Source organism: Trachinotus anak, unplaced genomic scaffold, assembly GCF_046630095.1.
Source record: "Trachinotus anak isolate AG129_WGS33_773 ecotype Australia unplaced genomic scaffold, CSIRO_AGI_Tana_v1 ptg000015l, whole genome shotgun sequence".
In the NCBI taxonomy this organism is placed as follows: domain Eukaryota; kingdom Metazoa; phylum Chordata; class Actinopteri; order Carangiformes; family Carangidae; genus Trachinotus; species Trachinotus anak.
The window spans coordinates 5,607,968-5,629,419 of record NW_027273866.1 but is presented as its reverse complement, the minus strand read 5'-3'; the positions used below and the strand labels follow the sequence as shown (position 1 = coordinate 5,629,419).

At 41.3% G+C, this 21,452-nt stretch overlaps 2 protein-coding genes across 2 annotated transcripts; both read right to left on the bottom strand.

Annotated features, from left to right (window-relative positions):
* Positions 1–312: 312 nt before the first annotated feature.
* orc3 (origin recognition complex, subunit 3) lies at positions 313–7,517 on the bottom strand. The gene is made up of 20 exons (XM_071497943.1): positions 7,359–7,517; positions 7,174–7,225; positions 6,973–7,070; positions 6,382–6,520; positions 6,126–6,230; positions 5,841–6,013; positions 5,591–5,730; positions 5,138–5,297; positions 3,971–4,084; positions 3,714–3,847; positions 3,511–3,574; positions 3,295–3,411; positions 3,065–3,144; positions 2,255–2,388; positions 1,981–2,075; positions 1,790–1,887; positions 1,562–1,703; positions 1,270–1,386; positions 904–983; positions 313–542 (listed from the first exon to the last, which is right to left on the bottom strand). The coding sequence occupies exons 1-20, from the start codon at positions 7,380–7,382 to the stop codon at positions 437–439; spliced, it is 2,172 nt and encodes a 723-aa protein (XP_071354044.1). The 5' UTR covers positions 7,383–7,517; the 3' UTR covers positions 313–436.
* A 934-nt stretch (positions 7,518–8,451) lies between these two features.
* Positions 8,452–20,645, bottom strand: znf292a (zinc finger protein 292a). Its single transcript, XM_071497941.1, has 8 exons — positions 20,436–20,645; positions 18,258–18,412; positions 17,216–17,294; positions 16,761–16,896; positions 16,390–16,592; positions 15,890–16,026; positions 15,187–15,328; positions 8,452–15,043 (listed from the first exon to the last, which is right to left on the bottom strand). Exons 1-8 carry the CDS (start codon positions 20,583–20,585, stop codon positions 8,888–8,890), a joined length of 7,158 nt encoding a protein of 2,385 aa, XP_071354042.1. The 5' UTR covers positions 20,586–20,645; the 3' UTR covers positions 8,452–8,887.
* Between the last annotated feature and the right edge of the window lie 807 nt (positions 20,646–21,452).

The following is a 21,452-nucleotide window of genomic DNA, read 5'->3' as shown; positions in this document are numbered from 1 at the left end:
TGGTGAATGTTTGCCCAAACCTGATGCCCCCTACAGAGCTGTGAGCTTTAATCACTGCATTTACTTAAATTTTTCCTGATCATAATCACAACATATTTCAGATAACTATGCATTATATACATTATCCAAGCTGTGCCTTCAGTGAACTGATAATACATTGTGGAAATATCAAGTTCAGATTTCCTTGACATAAGATCAGATCAGACAACTACAAACCCCTTTTTGGACCATCCAGCATTTGACATTATCAGATTTAGATTTTAATTATATTTGTTCTGCCAAATGCACAGATACAAATGTGTGTCACAGTGATTATCAGACATTTACCACATATTTTTTATTAGAAGGAAACAGTACAAAATATAAAGTCAAGTCGATAAGCGCTACAATGAAATGAGGCAGTATCCATAGACTGACTGTCTTAGGAGGGTATTGGTCAGCAGCCGCCCCAGGTGAGTCGAGCCACGTGGTCAGTCTTCTGCTTGGTGGACTTGATGAAACCCAGAAATTCGAGTTCTGACACAGCTTGGATGAAACGTGCACTGGAGATCAAGCTGAGGAAGAACGTTTCACAAGAGTGGACAAAACCATCCAAAAGTGAAAACTACAGCATGTGTTTAGAGGAGATCAGCACCACAATCACCTCATGTTTGAAGTAACCTTTGTCAACATAATCTGTAGAGCAAATACAGTACTGTGACAATTTCATCAGTGGCTGTCTTCTCTCAAATTTCCATCAAACACTTTAAATGTTGTAGTTGCTTCCAAATCCAGCAGCAGCTTCCACCGATACTACCAACCACAGTACCCCAGGAAATCACTCACAGAAGTCAACATTAAGTATTAACATGGAGAAAGCATGATGGGAAAGAATCGTGAGTAGATAAAGTTGCAGAAGGATACTGTTTGACTTCATTCACTTTCCCGAAATTGTCAGAATCAGGATTGTTACCCTCAGCTGCAGAAACCACAGTGGCATAAGCCTGAAAACAAACAAAACACGGTTACATTCATGTGAGTGTCCTGTCCATCCTCGGCCTATATTTGACCTACAGATCAATAAGACATTGATCGTCATGTTCAATAAAGACTCTTCTAGAGGAAAAACAAAGGCAAAGTTGAAAGGTTATGCCATTTGTGTTTAAAAAAAAAAAAAGAAAAAAAAAGAATGGTTTCGACACAAATATGTTTTTCCTGACAGAAGTTAGTTGGCCTGGTTAAGTTACATGTAATAAGTCTACAAGCAAATGATCCAGCATGTTAACTTACTTCTAACCAGTCATAGAGGTTGATCAACCTGCCGCACTCCAGATGAAGCTTGTAAGCGATGCAGATGTCAGGAGCAGCATTAGAGACCGACCCATCCTCAGTCTTTAGGCTATCATTCTGAGAGGAAAAGTCAAAAAATGACACTGTATTTACACATTTTTAGGATTTTTCAATGCTCATTCACACTCTTGATCACAAAATTCTTAAAAACATACAAAACACGTTATCTGTTGCCAGTTGTAGTTCAGCATGATAAGCCTCTCTACTTTTGCTGAGAAAGTTGCACATGTACCTGGAGGTAATAGTAAGGACTGCTGAGAGCGGCTTGAATGGAGGTACGAGGTGTAGCGTTGAGGTGGCGTCTCAAAGTGGCAGACGAGCTGTAGTAGCAGACTTCGTTCAGGGTCTGACACTCTGGGGGAGACAGGTGACTCCTGGGTGCGAGAATGATGTTAGCTGTATTAACATTTCTACAATATTTCATAGTATTAAATTGATAAAATAAGGTAATCTGTTTTACTTCACTACGTCGTCGATAAACTCGAGGGCTTCATTTCGTAGAACCTCAAACGGACTCAGCCTCTTGGCTCTCCGAGACTCGTTCATCTCCAGCAGCGTCTGGAATGTGTGACAATATGCAATTTATGTATCCAACTGTACAATCTTTTCAGAAACCAAGTTAACATGTTTGCTTAAAAAACAGTGTTTTACCTTCTGCAGCTGGAAGAGATCTGTTTTCTTCTGAAGATCTTTCACAGGAGAAGTGATACTTTCTTCCACACTGGGGGCAGTTTCAACAGCTGTTGCTGTTAAGACCAAGACAAAAGACAAGAATTTGCAAGAGGGACAGGTATGGATTACATTTCCATTGCCTGTTCCACTAATGTCAGTAATTGTCCAAGACTAGAGTCTACCCGGGGTGAACATTAAATGATGGAAAAGAATGTATCTATAAACCAAGTTCAACCTCAGTTTTACTACTTACTGTCCAACTGCTTAAATTTGGCGAGCAGCTCCTCCAGGTCGACAAGAGCCTTCTTCATCTTCTTTGACTTGATAGGCTGCAGAATCTCTGCACACCTCAGGAGCAAAGTGATCAGTTCATCCTTCGCCAGCATCCTGGAAGGAAAACCACAGGAAGTTTACAACTGAGTAGTACAGCAGCACCGCAAGTGGCTAACTTCAGACTGGGTGGCTTTTGTAAAAAAAAAAAAAGAAAAAAAGGGTCAGTTTGTGACTTTTTATTTTACATTTTTTACTTTCTTCACAGACAAGGCACTTGAGAGACAGGCTGCCTGATTTGAACGTCTTTCAAAGGACAAACATTTACACAGTTCTGGCAATGAAACACCAGAGAGCCGTGTGTCCATGTAAACAGATTTTTTTTTCTAGTAACCATAGCGTTGGTTGCTCCTTCCATGTTTGTGTCTTTAACGCTCCAGGGCTTCCATTAACCCTGTGTTTAACATCACAATGCTATGTGTTGTGGGTAATTCCCTCAGGCAAAGCCTGCTGAAATGCAGACTTACAGAAAGTGTGTATAAAGGGCTCAAAACATCTGCAAGAGAGCACTCATACATTTGACGATTTGACAGTGGGACAGCCCTAAGCTCTCATGGATTTAGCAGGAATGTGCCTCAAACTCCATGAGTCTATGAGTGTGGACACTGGGAATGGGTCTAGGAGGGTCTTAAAACAGTAGGCACAGATCTAAGATTTTGATTTTTTTCTTTTATGACTGGCATCTATTTATTGCTTCCACTTGTCAACATATAGATTAATTATCAAGGCTTACTTCAGAAGCTTCATGGCTGACTGGTAATCCTCATTCTCCCACACGTTCTTCTCCAGGCATATTAAATGCAGCTCCCTGATCTGTGGCACACAGATTACTTCAGTGTCACATCAAGGCAAATGAAACACCAGTACTACTCCAGCAATTAAACTAAGTATGGTTACAGTCAAAAGCGCTAAGATCTAGTTCAAAATGTTACATCAAATAGACGCAGAGCAGTGAGTTCTTGCCTGTTTTCCAAGGGGGTACCGAGGTAATGACGAGGTCAGAGTGTGAAGACATCTCAGGACGGGGTAATAGTTCTTGTGATATTTGCGAAGGTCCTTTATCAGCCTCTGACACACCTCCTGAAAACAGACATAGTGAACTAAGGTGTTAGACTGTGTTCAGATATGTGTTCATTATTGGCCAGTGCCTCAGGTGTAGAGATAAAACAAAGAATTCACCTTTAAATGACTGTCATCCTTCAACAAATTGACCTGTTCCTGAGCGTCCTGCTTCTCTACATACCTGGGGAAAAAAAAAACACTTAAGTTACACCAGATTTAAAGGCTTAGTTTTACTTTTGAAAAGGTAAAAACAAGCCATGAAACACACCAGTAAACTGCACAGTGCACGAGTGAAAAACAAACTGTGTGTGTGTGTGTACCTCTTGAACGACATCAGCTGTCTGATCCTCTCCAAGTCGCGGTGATTGAGCTGCATCACGTTGAGCAGAGCCTCCTTCTTGTTACAGCACAAAACGCTAAGAGGCTGGGAGTGAAAGTGCTCCAGCAGAGCCAGCTGCATAAAGTCAGAACAGATATTTTGTCTCACACACATGAACATCTGAATTAGATCTCCAGACAAGGTGACAACCGGAGGGCAGACTGATGGCACATAAAGCATTTAGAAGTTATTCTGTACCTGAACGCCCTTGATGAAGTTTCTCACTGAGAAATCGTGGTAGAGGAAGATGCTGATCAGCACCAGCATCACTTTACCGTTGAGCTTAAAAGGGAACCGAGGTGTCAGGATCAACTGGAAACAGAGGAGACAAAAAAAAAGGAACATAATTAACTTCCTTTCATTTAAAATCAAATCAAATAGTCTAGTATCAAATTTGCTTAATTACAACATGAAATAATCACAACAACTGTCCTGGGGAAGGGACCCAATAAAATTATTTACAAAAAATGCAACTAAATAAAAAAAAAAAAAAAATACACAGTCTCATAAATTATCATAGTGTTGAACCCATACCTTAGTGACACATACTTAAAAAAAGGACCAGTGTGTAGGATTTAGAAGTGGAATCTAATATTCATAAGTAGTGTATAATCACCTGAAACTAAGAATCTTTGTGTCGTCTTTAGCTTAAAATGAGACCTTCATGTCTGCATAGGAAGCAGGTCCTCTTCCATGGAGCCCACCATGTTGTGCTGTCATGTTTCCACGGTAGCCCAGAACAGACAAACCAAACACTGGCTGTAGAGAAGGCCTTTTGTATTTTTTCATGACCTGAAGGCCACTATACGTTCCCCTATATACGTGGAAAGGGAGTGTTGAGGGGAGGGGTATTCAACTGGTTGCAATCTGCAACCTCATCACTAGATGCCACTAAATCCCCACACTCTGGTCCTTTAACAAAGGGAAAATTATTCATTACAGGGCTCTTATGGATTACATTATACGGTCATCTTGGTATTCATTTATCTATTGCTTGTTTATTAACAGAGGACATATTGCAAAACATAAGCTTTGGTTATCAGTGATACAAACCAGAATTAATTTTAACACATTCTGTCATGCTGCAGAGTTTTGAATTTGGCTGCTTAACCATTCATACACAACCATTTCACAACCAAATCTCAACAATGTGGATTTTGCACATCATGATGTAAAAAGGTAGAATATCTTCACAAGTGAAGAGTTTGTTTTTATAAGGTTAAACAATATCAACAAATCTTGATCTCACACTCAGGGATACCTCATGTGCCACAGCCTTCACAACAACAACAACAACATAAATTTCCTCTATTGAACTTCTGATGCATTTATTTTGCACTGTACAGTGCGTCAGTGTGAAAGTACCTTGTCTATGACTGTGGCCAGGTGCTGGGTGCAGGACAGTGACTGGAAGAGCTCTATACACAGCAGGGAGGACACAGAGTGAGGCAGCATGTGCTGGATGGTGCTAGGTGATGTGGCGATGCCAAAGATGAACATCAGCGGAAGGTGTTCAATGTACCGACTGTGGAACAGAGATAATAGAGACACTGTTTCTTCTGACAAACCTGAATCACAACTGTTACTTGTCTATTTAGACCTGATATTTTCAACAAGGTGATGGATCAGTGTTTCCTCCAAAGGCTACTTGGTATACAACTAGTTTAGGTGTATAGGAAAGTGGCAACAAAAGTGAACTTGTTTCAGACCTTTACAAAACTATGATGAAACTATCATAGTTTTGTCATTCCCAAGTGTGTAGGCTGCTGCAATTATAAAATAACACGGAAACAGTTAAATTCGAGAGTTCCTAGTTACCTGCAGATGAGTATGAAGTCTTGAAGAACTCTTGGATTGAAAGCCTCCAAGTCTTTGAAAATAACTACAACAGGAGGCTGCTGTGGCTCATCTTTGGCTGGTGAACTACGCTTTTTCCCAGGAGTACCAGTGCTGGATTTCTGAAATAGAGAATGATGATTTTTTAAATCACTTTCAGGTGATTAAATCTTTTTATCAACCATGCTGAAAATGTAAAAGCATGTATGCTAGCCATGCCTTATGGTCTCACCTTTGTTTTTGTATTGTACCAATCACAGAGTGCACTGAGGGAGCAGTGTACACTCTTGTGGAGCTGAGCACTGGTCTGCTCAGTTGACTCCTCTGCCTCCTCCTCATCATCATCCACAGTCACAACTGTACCCATCAACCTCTCCAGCACCCTCTTCATCAAATGCTTCAATACTGAAATGATCAATCAGAAATATAAACTTGAAAGCTCAAGCTGTTATGGGAGTACACTATCTGGGAGTCTTAATTCAGTCCTCAATTCAATGCAGTCCCCAGAGTCCCTTACCTCCACACTCTTTGGCCTGTACAGAGGCCACATGAGGAGTGACCGACTGCCGGAGCAGCTCAGACAGACTCTGGAAGGTCATGTCATGATCTGGGACATTCACACCTGTAGATGACATCGTAGGAAAAGCAAGGTAGACAAGTTTATTAAACCACATCAGATGAAAACAAAGGGAGTGGAAATGTTTTTTTTCTTTATTTTCTGAATTGGCTTTTGTTGGGACAGCACGTCAGCCAGTGTCTGATCCTCAGCATACCAAGGACTAAAGCTGCTGTGGGAATTTCACTGGCTCTCATCTGTGATGCCCAGTCGCTGTGTTGACGAGTGGAGGAGCACTTTCTGGTGAAGTCCAGCAAGCTGTCCAGGATTTTCCTGTTGAGTTCATCCTGTAAAACCTTATAAGCAAAAAAAAAAAAACCAACAACACAGAGACTGCTAACTTGTACCAAAGGAGTTTTATTGTATTGATTCACTGAATATAAAATGCTTGATTTATTACACCCGGTGAATTCAACAGGTTTTGTTCAAAATCTGTTAAACAGTGCAATGTGTTTTAAACTAAATCAGCTTGTTTGTATCATTACGTAATACTATTTGATATTATATCATTTATGCTGTTTTATTTATTAATCATAATTATTATGAGTCCTGTACAGCGTGACTGTTTCATTAGTAACTCTCAAAAATTAAATGTGGACGTAAAATAAAAATACTTTGGATTTATGAAAAAGCATCAATGCAAACAACTGTTTTTGTGTGTCCCTCCCCCCAGCTTTATTAACCTTTCATTTAAATTTCTATTATAATGCAAAAACGTGTGGTGTGGCATGTTGAATACATGCGTTACCTCTGTGTCTGTTTTGATTTTGTCCCACAGATCCTGACAGAGTTTGAATCGTACTTCACTGTTTTCAGCACCTTCACAACCATCAGTAAAATAGTCCCCTGTGGAGAAACGACGGTGTGTTTATATTGCATCATGTCATCTGACAGCTCACCCCTTAAAACTTAGTAAAGACGCTTTCCCATTAACAGCAACACATCTCACCCAAACTGAGTGTCTTTTTCTTCTTAGCGCTTGGCTTGAAAACGAAACAGCCCTGAAATATCAATGGATATAAGTTACAAACCGTGTCGGTTAAATACAATAATAAACGTAGAAACTAAACGTTGACAGTCATGTCTACGAATAATAACGTTAACTTGCACCACGCCGACAGAATATTACATTACCTTTGACACAGATGAAGTAGACATCTTAGCATTAACTTCACAAAAGGGGCAGGTCAGTTTTATGTAAGTATTTTTGCGCTGGAGTCTCGATTACAGTAACATATGTTTAGCCGGGTAAAATTGCTGCTTCTTCCCGCCAATATGACGTTTCCGGAAGAGGTTGCGTTCAGCTAATACAGGGCTGTTCCGCTGTGTTCATAGGCTGTTAAAGTTGTAAGTTATCGGACACGATAAATAAAATCTATTGACTGTCCCAGCCAGATTTTTAAAAATGCAAACTGTACCCTAAGTTTAGTTTTACATTATATCGCTCTGCACTTTTAATTGTGGTGGATTTTCTTCTGAACATTGATGATCTTGAACACACCCGCCCCCACGGTTTCCCTGTTGTGCCCTGGTTGTACCCCCCCCGCCCCATCCTGTTTTATGTACATACATGGCAAACATGAAAAGATGGTGCAGTAATATTATCTTGATACCTTTATCCCATATATGAAGTGTAATTTCTACATATGTAGTTTTTTTTTGGCACATATTGAATATTTAGGTGTATCAGTCAGCATATTTTTTAATGTTCTGTGTATTATAATAAAGGTCTCTTAAAAACAAATACCTGTCAGTATTTCATTTAATCCTCTTAGTATTTGTTGTACAATTCCATGTACAGTGTATGACTCCTGGTGTTTCCTGTGCAAACAGTAAGAGTAAACTAACTAGACCGTTTGATAATGGAATTATTTTTTCGTCATATTTAAGTCCTGCAGATCTCTATGCCTACTTTGTGTGTAAAGAAACTCAGCAGACAAGAGGATTAATTTAAATAAATTTTCTTTTAACGCTTTGTCAGAAATTGAGTATCGCTCAACTAAGGATATGGCAGTCTGGTTCCACTATACTGTATGTCTGTATTCAATACAAAAATTAACAGCATCTGTCCTTGTTAAACCATCAAATCATGTTACAGCGGGACAGTGCATAGATCTAGGTATCCTCATGAACAAATGCTATTCTATTGTTATCTAAACCCTGTAAACAGGTATTAGAAAAATATTGAAAAAAACACCCACCACACAAAAAATATGTGCCCACAATATTTTACAAAAAGAACCAGTAACATTTTATTGAACACTTTGTGGAAGACATGTAAATATTACAGATAGGTCTACTAGTGTTGAAAAAGGATAAAATAAATACAAACAGAACTTGAAATCCCATAGGGATATATAAAAACATAGTTTTTCTTTAAAAGTCTCCATTTAGCAAAAGAAAAAAAAACATCTTCAGTACTAAGCATAAATACAAACATGTTTCTAAAATCTATGCCCTATAGATTACCTGGTTATTATAACTAACATACATACTTAAAATCATCCGAGACATTTTTTCATTAAGTACAAAATAGGCCATTTCATTGTTAACTGTGACCATTACTGTTAACAGTTGGAAATCTGATGCATTAACAAACAAACCATTCTGCAGCATAACTTCTCAAATCCTGAGTGAGATTGAGTTGAAAACAAAATATTGGGCTATGATCCACTATAAAGCCACTTTTTAATTATGACTATGGGCTTCATGTCTTGTAGCTGCTTTAGCAAAAGATCAGCACCGTCTGAAAAGGTTTTATCCATAACAATCTTGACATTGCTCACTGATTTGAGATTTAGTGGGTTTCTGAAGTCTACAAGATTTTCACAGCCTCTAAATTCGTCAGTTATTTTACTTTTGATTGCAGATTTCTGTTTGTGAGTTTGTTGTCTTTTGGACGGCAGTTCAGCACTAGATTTTTCATTTAATTTCCGTTTGGAAGAGTGGGTTGACTCTGAGGTTTCCAAGAACTTGAGGAAGGAGTCCTCAAGTCCTAAAGGCTTGAAAGACCCTGACATGACGACGTCGTCACGTTGTTCTTGGGTTGTAGGGGTACCAGGATTTGAGTTCTCTCTTGAACTGTTAACAGTCGAACGGTTCCTAAGAGTCTGCATCCTCTCTGGACAAGCTGGTGTAGGTTGTGCAGGTTTCCTGGGACGGCCTCTTTTAGTTCCCCCTTCTGTCCCAGTGGAAGCTTGAGATTCTGCACTATCATCGTTGGACAGCTTGCTGTCTTCTTGGCCTATTCTATCCACATCGTCTGTTTTCTGGTCACTGAGCTTTTCGCCCTCTTCTGGTTCCGTCTCCTCCGAAGATGAGCTTGATGCACCCTCCGATTTGTTTGCATCTTTAAATCTGGCACGCGAGTACTTTTTGCAGAAAATGAACTGACTCCTCTGGTCTTCAATGTATCTTTCTGAGAGGCCATGAGTGGTGTAATGCTTAAATATATGTCTTTCAGCCCGCTCTACTGCATCACAGCCTATGATCATGCATGGGTACTGCAGGGCCGACTTCTTGGTGCACATAGCTGATGCCTCCTCATGGGATTTTAGTGTTGGTTTTCCAAAACTCGTCCAATGTTCAATGGACTTCCCTTCTTTCTTTTTAGTGTTTTTCTTCTTCATTTTGAATTTGTTTTCTACATTCTCTTTCCCATTAACCCCCATGAAAAGCCCTACCGATTTAGTCCTTCTTCCGTCACTTGTTTTGGGATCATAAACATAATCGTGCTTTTTGATCAGGTGACGGAGGAGGTTTGATTTTGTAGTGTAAACGCGGTCACATGCCTCATACTCGCACCTGAAAGTTGGGTCAACTGACCCGCTCTCAGAGATAGCAATTTCCTTGTGATAATTCTTAATGTGCTCGATGTACTTTTCTACAGAGTTGAAAGGGAGCGCACACTCTGGCCGGTCACAGTTGAAAGTGCCTATGGTCATGCTGGCCATCATGGCAGTAGCTTTGTCGCGGGTGAACTTGTGAAGTAAGAGGTAATGCTGAACTAACCTTGTGATTCCCATGAACACCCTTGAACAGTTTTTCACTTGACACCTGACTTCATTATCTTTTCCTATGCTGGGACTGCTCTCGTCTCCATTTTCAACACTAGTCTTTTCTGCTTCAGGTTCAGTTTTGTTGGTGGGCAGGGATGCCTGATGCATGGCCCTGTAATGGAGAATCAAATTTTGCTGGATGGTGAATGCAGCAGTACATCCCTCATGAACACAGCGATATGGTCTATATGGACTGTAGGCATTGTCTGTATCACACATTTTGAGGCTGAGCCTTTTCTGAATTTTCTCTTTCCTCTGAGATTCATCCTTTGTAGGTGTGTTTTTGGAGCTGCTGGGTTTCTCTGGGGAGGATGAAGCCGATGCAGTAGGAGGGCTTGACTTTGGGTCTTTTACTGTGCCCAATGCTGCATCTGATTTTCCTCGCTGCTCCTTTGCTTTGCCAACCGGACAGAGTTTCTCTTTTAAGTTAGATTTCTGTTTCACATCTGGGCTCTGGTCTACAGCAGCCACTTTAGGTTGCTCTGGCGTTTGTTCAGGAACTGGTGCCACCTCACCAAACGACCCATCATCCAAATAGTTCTGAGGTGATGGTAGTCTTGTAACAGTTGATACCTCGGGTGTAAAGCCCTCTTTTACTGCATCTCCTGGTGAAGTTATTTGCTCAACTTCTGAGTTGCTTTCATTATTTGTTTGAGGTGCAATTGCAATGTCAAGTGGTTCTTGTTTTATAGCTGGTATTATAGGTGCAGATTGTGTTGTGTGACTGATATTGGCATCAGTGGTTGCACGACTAATAAGCACATTATCTTTGTTAAGTCTAAATGCACGCCTGTTTCGAGCACTGATCTTTAGTTTCTGCATTTCTGTCTTTGACAATCTATGGACTTTTTCATAGTGAATTCTCAACCCTGTTGTTCTGGTGAATGTTTTGGGGCAAATCTGACAAGGATATGGAGACAGTTTGGATGGTGTTCTTTTCAGTTCCTCTATCATTTCGTTTGAGAAATCATGCATTTTAGTCAAGTGTTTAAATAACGCTTCCTTTGTCATGAATGAATACTCACAATCATCCTGGTCACATTTAAAAGGTTTAGGTACCTTTTCAGATGGTTTGTCATCACTTTTACTTGGGATTTTGCTTTTTTCTATGTCAGGGGTTGTATCACAATGACTGACATTTTGCTCTAGGGACAGCGCACTCCGCATCTTCTCTTGAGCAGCCTCAATCAAATCCAACCTTTGAAAAGCATGTGAAATTTCCATCAGGTGATCCTCTTGATAAGGTACAGCAAGGCCTGGATTAGCCAACTCTACTGCCTTCTCTTGCTGGTTTTCAGGAGAAACTGTGAAGGAGTTAGAATAGTCCATTATATTTGTATTTTGGGGCTCTTGTTTCAACGCCATAGGTGAAGTTAAAGTGGTCAAGCTACAAGATTCCTGTGAGAAATCACCATTTGACGTGTTATATATTGCTCCATTCGTGTCAGGGACATGTGGATCATTGAGGAAATCAAGAAAGGATGTTGGCAGGTCAGCCGTCAGGTCAATCTCATCTAAAGGTCTGCACTGTGAGCGTTTAGATAGGTGACCTCCGAGAGATTTGGTACTAGTGAACTCTCTGAAACATCTCCTGCAAATGACTTTGCCATCTTTGATGATAGCTGGCCATTTGGTTCGCTTGCTCAACCTGCTGCGTTTTCCTTTCTGCACGTCGGGGTCGCCACCCTTTTCATCTGCGGGGTTGACCTCACATTCAGTATTTTGGCAGTCCTCATCGTAAGGGAAATCTGTGGGAACGACACTATGTGGACTGAGCATGCCATCCCCAGAGTTGTCAATCTGGTCATAACTAGGAGTTGAGATATTCTCTGTTTTAATGATTTCAGTTGTGGCTTTTAATGCAACTTGAGCCTCTGGGCTGAGACATTTCATGGGAATATCAGCTGATGAGCCTTGAGTAAGACAAGAGTTTTCGCTCTGAGCATACGGAGTGTGGTAACTTCCTTCAGGGAGGCTGTCAATTGTTGAGATACTGTTTCCATTATCCAACTGTCCTGTCATACTTGCACTGGTTTTTCTCACATCTACACCGTCTCCACTACCCTCGGGATGAATAAGTCCATACTGATGCCCTCCATTATGCATCTGCCCTCCATTATCAAGCATCAGAGAACTGGACACATACTGAGACATCAAACTGGAATCTGAAGGAGCCTGTGACATAGTGGGACCGTGTATAGCTGCCATCGAATGATCTCTATCAGATGGGAGAGCCGCTGTGGTTTGATAAGGGTCTGCCTGCCACTGAGGATAGCTGCGTGAGGGGTAGTCATTCATGTTGAAGGCATCTGGATAGCAGTTATTCATGGGAGGTGAGGACCATGACTGGGACATGTCTGACTGCATCATTCCGCTGGGATTGTTTGGGCTTCCCCATGATGATGTGTAGAGAGTGGGGTTCACCATTGGAGTAATAGGCACAGGCTCCATTGATCCAGGATAACATTGGGCAGGTGAGGTTGAACATCCCACTGGGTAATCCATTTGCTGAATCCCAAGTTTGTTGCATAGTATTCCTGGCTGATTTGATGGCCTGTTCCCCAGGTTTTGAGACTGATTTGGTGAAGTCGGCGCACTTGGTGCCTTTTTTGCTGTAATTTTGGCCACTTTGTTATATTTCTTTGCCAATTTCCAGTCTTCAAATATTTCAGGGTGTTGCTTCTTCACATGCCTAGAGAGACTTTTGTTTGTGCTGTATGCCCTTGTACAGTCATTATATGGGCAGCAATGCAGATTTTCTTCACTGCCAGCAGTAACAGCAGGCGTGCTGGAGGGATATCCTTGCAGCGAGGAAGGAATTTCTGTCTTGATTTGAGTTGGAGAAATTATCTGTGGCATTGCTTTTGGAAATTCATTACCTTGTACATTATTATGACCCTCTCCCTGCTGACTTGCCACGGGGTTTGCTGCGCTAGGGACAGGATATTCAGGAGGAATCTCACCTTGCCCAGCCACATTAAGGTCCGCATGTGGAGCCTCCGATGGTAGTTTCTCATCAGCTGGTGCTGCAGTGGGGTTTGTCAGTGGAGTGTAGCATTTCTCTGGTTCTTTCATTGCAAGCTCTGCCACTGGATTAAGCATGCTTTCAATTGAGTGTTTCACTCTCACAGGACCAGGCTCGTTAGCAGCCTGTGGTGATCTGCATGGTGATGTGTTTTCCTGTGATGTTTCCTTCATATGAACATCTGAATTAATCCTGTCGAGGCCAACAAGAGTAGAGGATGTGTCATCTTTGCTCTGGGTGCTCTCGAGTGGTGGCCCCACGTTTGGAGTGACCGGCGGATTTTGATTTGTGATGGGCAAATTGTTTACTGTGTCATTTGTGCAATGATGCTGTTGGTGAGACAAGAATTGAGACTGTGAGTAGAATATTTTGCCACAATTATCCGTTTGGCAGGTGTAGGTAAGATAATGCTGAGCCTCGTGATCATACAACAAGTAGGCCTCACTGAAAACTTTGCCACAGTTAGGGAACATACACTGGGCCTTAAATTCTGGATGTGTTTTTCTATGCATTAGGAGCTCAGAATTGGAGTTAAAGTTGGCCTTGCAATCCAACTGTATGCAGATGTATGGTTTGCTGCCACAGTGCATCTGCAAATGATCATTAAGATGTCTGACGTTAACAAACTGCCGTCTGCAGTACTGGCACACCACTTTCTGTTTTTGTATCTCTAAAAACCTCATGGCTTCTTCATCATCCTTGTGAGATCTGACGTGAGCCATGAGGTTACGGAAAAACTTGAAAGCCTTGGAACAGTTTTTAACAGGACAGAAACAGTCTTGACTTATCTGAGGGTCAGATGTAGTTTGTTCTACCTTAACAGAAGATGCCAATTGGTCCCCGGTTTGAGGTTCAATTTTAACAGGGCTCATGTTTGTCTTGGCAGCAACTTTTATATTTTTTGATGGACTTTTAGGGGACTGAGGTGGTTTGGTTACTTTCCTTGCAGCTTTCATTGCAGCTAGTCTCTCTTTGCAAGATTGCTTTACATGTGATGCTACATGTGGCTCTAAAACCTCCCTACTCTCAAAACTGTCAGCACAAATTGGACAAAGATACACTCCATCTTTGAAATGCTTCTGAGCGTGACGGACAATTCTGTGACCCAAGAACTCCTTGTCACACAAAACACAATACTGCATGTAGGCTCGCCAATTTCTGAACCGAGCAGACACAAAACCCTGCTCCCGAAGTTTTTTAGCCTCTCTGTTTTTTTCTCTTTCATCTGTGATTTCATTCAGTTCATTTGTAGTGGTTAACAGAAAATCTTCCAGGTCTCTGTATTCAGGGAGCTTGCCAAGTGCACTTTCCACCTCTTGTTCATCTGTGTCATTGAGTGTGTCAATAGATGACACAATAGCTGCCTCCTCGCCCATTAGTGCCAAGCAGTTGCGTTTCAGTGTTTTCCAGTCCCAGAACTCTGGATCAAAAGGCCACTGTGTCTTCAAGGCCAGCAGTAACTCGCAGCGTAAAGAATTGGGCACTGGTAGGCTCCCATCCTCCTCAGGCTTTTGGTCAGGTTCATTGTACAGTGACTCCACAGCGTAATACGAGTCGACGGTAGGCTGGAGGAGGAACTCGGTCAGCTGGCATGCACGTTTAACCTCTAGATCTGTTGGCAAGAGGCAGGAAATAGTCTTGCAGATGGTAGATTTGCTGTCCTTATGGTCACTGGAGGTCATTTTCAGAGCTTGAATGCACATTTCCACGCACACTGGAAGCCCCACCTCTCCAACCTATGGGAAAAAAGTAACATAAACTCAACGGATTTGGTTTTAAGGACACGTTAAGAGATACAGCACACAATGAGTCATTGTTGGTGTGAATGGTAATGTCAAAGTTCTGCTATCGGCAATAATGTGTGGACTATTTTTCTTACCTCGTTTTGGATTACTTTGATTAGAAACAGAATGTGACAGACACTTCTGCAGAGAAGAGCCATCTCCTTGCTTTGCCCAAGAAAGGCATCAGCAGATGACTCTAAACGCATGAGTAGCTTACTCCAGAACAGTGTGAGTTCCCTGAAAAACATCACAAACACAACGAAAATCATTTTTTTCATCAATTCGTCTTCACATTATTTCTTGATTAATCATTTGGTCTAGGAAACCTTAGAACGCAATCAAATAATACCATTGTAATTCTTTAAATCCCATTTTCCAATGTCTTGTTTTGACTGCAAAACAGTCCAAAACCTTGAAATATTACAAAAAGCTGGTAGAACCTTGAACCACCATTATTTGGTATCTTTTCTTGAAAAATAACCTATACGATTAACTGATTATCAGACCTTGTCTGTCAATTTTCTGTTTTCTGTTACTTTTTGCAGCTTTATTTGAATTTAAAAGTAAATGAATTCAGTTTACAAACAACCACAAATATAAACGTGTACTTTTGCACACTTGTGTTTTAACTAGACCGTTGCTGATGCAAAGCAGTCGTGGATTATTGCACGTTTGTCACAGAGATTGCTTCAGTTTGGATAAAAGTCAATTGCATAATAAATATGTTCCATGACAACTGTACTCCTGAGAGTAATTTTGTAAGTGTTCTAAGAGTACTTATCTGAAACAAACACTTACCAGGCACAGTAAACATCTCCTTGAAGGAGCTGTCGCTTGAGAAAGGCAGAACATAAGCACAGAGCTCCTTTCTCGTCTCCCTCTGACTCCAAGTTGCAGATCATTTCGAGAGCATCTTTACAGTCTATTGACGCAATCTAAGAGAGAATTAATGAAAGATACAGTCAATTTAAAAGAAACTAAATAAGAGTCACATTTCACAACAATGTTGGGACATTTCATTAATAAATATGAATGATAAGTGAGTGAGATTCACTTTCAGCTCAGTTTTTGAAGAGATTCTTTTTCAGTGCTATAGTCCATTGGTTTTAATGAATCATTTAAAGCAACCTTTTACTTACAATCATGTTACACAAAGTACATTAAAACTTAAAAACAGCCTAATTTTTTGTTAACCGATTGATCAGTTGTTTCAACAGGAACTGAACAATCAGTTCAAGGGTTAAATCTCGTGACTCTGTGTGTACATGGAGCTGTGTTGCAGTGTGTCATTTCCTAACCTCTTCCATTAGCTGCTCCTGATTTTTTGTCATGCAGATGCAAAGCAAGTAGGTTTGTTTGAAGTTCCCTTTTCCTTCATATCCCGGATACTCCGAGCACATCTTTGCAAGGACAGCAGCCTTATCAACACTGTCCACTTTGATTAGGTGCTTTATTCTCATGTTCAGAAGCGTGGGACCTTCCAACTCGAGATACTCGTGAACTAAGAGACAGGCAGAAGAAAACAACAAAATGTGAGAAACTCAATGTGAGGCAGCTCAGACAACAAGAATACACACAAAGAACAATTAAAATTTCATGCAATTACAACCGCAAAAGTTAGTTTGGTGCATCTTCAAACCATTACAGATCTCAGCAAGTGACAACTAACCTTGCTCAGTTTGAGGGATTTGATTGGACAGGATGCTGCTTAGTGTGGTGTTGGACCAGACGCCATCCTGCTGCGCCAGAACTGCGAGCAGGCAAAGCTGTGTGCTCCCACTTTCTTGTAAAAGGCTGTGTGCCAACTGCAACAGAAGACAAATAAATATGCAGTAACTAAATTACTAAAATGTCAGTGAGTCATACTTAAAATGTTACACAGTCAGGAGTCTGAAATAATTGTGAGAGCAGTGTTGCCGAAGTGAATTTGTGCAGGCATCCAAGAAGTCACGTCATTCTTGTAAAGAGAACCCACAGACCCCAACATTTCAACCCATATGTTTTTGTTACTTCAATTCTGAGAAAACCAAATGCATTCTAATTACTAGACAACATTTCATTGCTTATCATTGCAAAGATAAGCCTCAGAAAAAAAAGTGCACTAACAGCCCTGGGGATACTGACCTTCATGGAGGACTGAAACTCCTCCCATAAGGCACCAGGGACATGGTGGGGCAGTAAGAGCAGCAGCTCTGCACAGCTCCTGTGAATCCAACACAGTCGTTTGTTAAAGCCAGATTTAGGTCAAGGATGTGCACACGCTGCACAAATTAAGGGTAACCATACAAGAATAAACTATTCACACAGTGTCGAGCTGTAAATTCAGAGTGGCATTTTGGAAATATAACAGATGACGAATAGGAAAAGTGGGGGTTATAAATCATCTTCAGCAGCAGTGAGACACTAACATCTGTCAGCGTAAGTGTGGGTTTGTTGTTGGTGTTGGTATGTAATGAACAACAACTACAATAATAATAACGCTCCGAATGACCAAAATCAGCATTGATGATTAATCAACTTACATCCTGGAAATTTATGGTTGTTGTCTCCCTTCCTTCATTTTGTGTAAGTGCTGTGCTTCCATGTGCAAACTTTACTGTGCAGCCCATCCCAAATATGTCGTAGCTCCCCAAGAGGTAGCCTACATTTCTATTCTGTATTACAGCCTCAAGGTCTTTGCCTTCATGAGAGAAAATTGTGCAAATAGCTGAATAGGTTCTGTAGACTGTCTATTCACAAACTTTTCATATCTAAATTTCCTTTGGGATTTGGCCATGTTTATTTTATTCATATTGTCAAATATTGTCCATCTTTAATTCATTCATTCATTCCAAATAGATTACAGTCTGTCTTCGGAAAGTGTCTGCCCAAAGACAAAACTACACCAGTGGAACTGCAAAGAAAAAAAAAATGTTATGTCTGATGTTAAGTGCAAATCCGAAACCTGTAACCCATTCTGGGTCACCAACACTACAGCGTGAATGCTAAAACTTAACGCAGATACTTTTCCCAACATCCAAACTGAGCATTATGCTTCTGTAATTAATGTATAACACATATTACAGAAAAGTTCATGAGAGAAATGGTGTTTAAAAGAATCCGAAAAATAATACAGGATTTAAAAAACTCTTATTTCTGGTGACATCCCGTCAGAGTTCCTACTCACAGTGCTAACTTTTCAAGTAGGAGTGGCACGTTTTCACATTCGGAGGAGAGACAGGAGGAAGCCTTAGCAAAGCTGAGGATGGCCACAGTGTAGACCTCCAGCAAAGGCAGTGGATCCTCATCAGTTTTCCAACGGCCGGCATGTTCCACAAGGACCTGGAGAAACATTAAAACATCACAATGAGAAACGTTGATTCTGCACATTGTAAAATTGAAAAACTGTTGTGCAAAAATAAAAAACTATGTCTGTAAAAACACTGCATAAATCACGAATATTTTCGCTTTCACAGTTTGGATTATCAATTATTAATTCGAGTCAATCAAGACAAAAAATGCAGAACAAGCCACATTTCAAGCTTCTTTAAAGTGAGGATTTGCTGCTTTTCTCCGTTTTATATAATTGTAAATTGAATTTCTTTGGGTTCCTGGGCGACTGGACGGATAAAACAACTATTTTGGAGATGTCGCCTTTGCCAGTTCTGGTTTGCATTTTCACCATCTTCTGATCAGGTTAGTCAACAATGAAAATGATAATTAGACGAAGCGCTTTGTTGCTTAATTGTTAACTGTTTTGTCCTTGTTATATATTTATTCATACTTTTTCATAGCTCGGTGTTTATCAGTTCAACAGATAAGACAAGTTTTGGCTTCATCGGTAAAAGACAAAATGCAGGTGTCGTAATCATGGCAGCTGACAGTGCCAAAAATCAAACCAGTGAGAACAAAGTTTCAACTCCTCTGTGCTACAACCGAGGACAACAGCATAATAACAGTGTATGATGAATGGAAAACTTCATGGTTTGTGGTCATCTTTTATGTTAAGAATCCACGGCTAACTTTTAGTTAAAGATAAAATGTCATACTTTCACAAACTATCTGAAAAAAATACATTTTGAGAAATATTTACAGTGTTATTACATACTGATTATTGAAGTTGTGCAGCGCTTAAAACAACAAAGCACCGAAGTTATGTGTGCTTCTGCAAAAAAAAAAAAAAACCCTCTTTTTTTTTTTAATCCTCCCCCTCTTTTTTTTTTCCATCTCTCAGCTCGAGTAACGCCAGACCTGCATCAATGAAAAGTCCCTCCATTTCTTCCACACACAGCACTCACACAGATCCATTTCACCCTGGATCACTGCTATTCCTGCAACTGTTGAGCTCTTTTGAGATAAATCTCCACCATGACTTCACTGCACAAAGCTACAGCCCTCAGTCCGAGGCTCGTCCCCTTTTTCTCAAATAACTTTGAAGCTGAATGAATTCCTCGCAGCTTCTCGCCGTGGCACAGAAACAAACCCATAATCTCACACTAATATGGTGCAATGACAGTAATCGGTGCTGCATCGCAGGTAAATGGAGACCTCGCATGATGTTTACGTGGGCAAATTAATGAGGAGGATGTGTAATGGAGTCAGTGACCACTGCCACACTTTCCCTTTTAAATCACTGTCTCAGCCAGCTGCAGGCACATCGGTCGCTATAACACTCACATCAATTTCACATCTTTTTTTTTTTCTTTCTTCTGGTGCTGGCTATATGTTTATGATGAACATCTCCCCTGGTGTGGTTAGCTCGATTAATTAGTGCAAAAGGCCTGGGCTAGCACCTTGGAAAAAAATCATTGATCTTTCGGTACAATAAAGCAGCTTTTACAAAAGTAACCCATTTCTAAATCAAGCTAAAAACCAAACGAGCATGGAGATGCAGCGTTAAGGCGTTTGAATGATATTTCCTACAGCGAATACAGTCTTGTAATTTAGTGCATATCAATGCAATCGCCCTGTAAAATCTCGCTAACGTAGCTACCCATTTTTTGCACAGCATGACCACTGCACAGGACAGGGGGACCCTGCATACCAGCTAGCAACATTCATCTGCTGTTAGCTATCTGGCCTGGAAAATACGAGTAATACATGCACAGTGCGCGTACATTGGTGTGACTTCTCGCCACATGGATAGTTAGACTTTGCAAATAAGTACATGCCACGGGCAAACATCACGGAGAGAGCAGCTGAAAACCACAGAGGAGTTTTTTTCCCCATCTTGAAATGCCAGGCAGCTAGCTAGGCAGCTAGCCCCTTAGCTACATTGTTGTAGCAAACGTAGACGCGCATCCTCGGCCAGGAAGCCAGAGGGGCTGCAGGCTGCCCGGGATGAGCAGCAGGGGAACGGGCTAACCTGGCAAAACTCCTGGCAGAAATGCAATGAAGCTTCCAGCGGAGACTGCGAGCTCTCCTTCAAAGCTGTGGTCAGACCCTGGAACCGCTCTCGGAGCTCTTCGATAGCTTTCCGTGTGTCATATTCCTTCTCTGTCTCCCCCTCCGCCATCTTCACAACAATCACGACCGCGTACGCACAGATGTTACGCTGCCAGACCCGCACACGTACGCGCACGCAGATGGGGTGGGTGGGTGGGTGGGTTGGTTGGGGGGAGGGGGGGGATGGGAGAGCACACAGTGTGCTCCACATACACCCCCCCCCCTCCCCACCCCTGATGTCAACAAAGCATCCATGACCTTACAGTGCACACAAAATCACACTCTGCACACAGGCTGGGTGTGATACCACTGGATGTCTGGGTTCCCCCTGAACAGCCCAGTGCTGAGCAGTCCACGCAGAGATGACCTCCAGGCGGTGAGCATCATCACACAAACCTTAGCATGCACCAGAGTCTATTGCTGTGTAATTCCACTGAAGTTATCATCAACCCGAGATGTTCACATGGCAAAAAATGTTCACTGTCTTTCTCGTCCCCGCAGGGTGGTCAGAGTGCGGGGTCATCCTCACAACAGCCCTGATTCTGTGTGACTTGGTAAGTGACGCCTGACAGCGGGGCAGATGTTCACAGACAGGGGTCAATCAGCTGAAAAACCTTTGGCCTGACCTAAAGGACAACATGTGACTAAACACGTGTCTCGGTGAGCAACGTAAAAGTGTTTTGATTGTGTCTCTGAGATATGGAGAGCGTATAGTATAGGTGCTGCATGTGATGTGTGCCACGCTTCCGAGTTTAATTTTCGTCTCAGATGATGGCTAAATTACTTCCCTTAACCACACCCGTGCACATCACAAACACAGGCCAGAAATCAACATTTCATCTCAGAATATTTTAGATTTCCAGAGCGGCTCAGGAGCTTTCAATCATATCACTAAATTTTTGCGTAGTTATCATGAAATGGTAGATGTTCATATTTT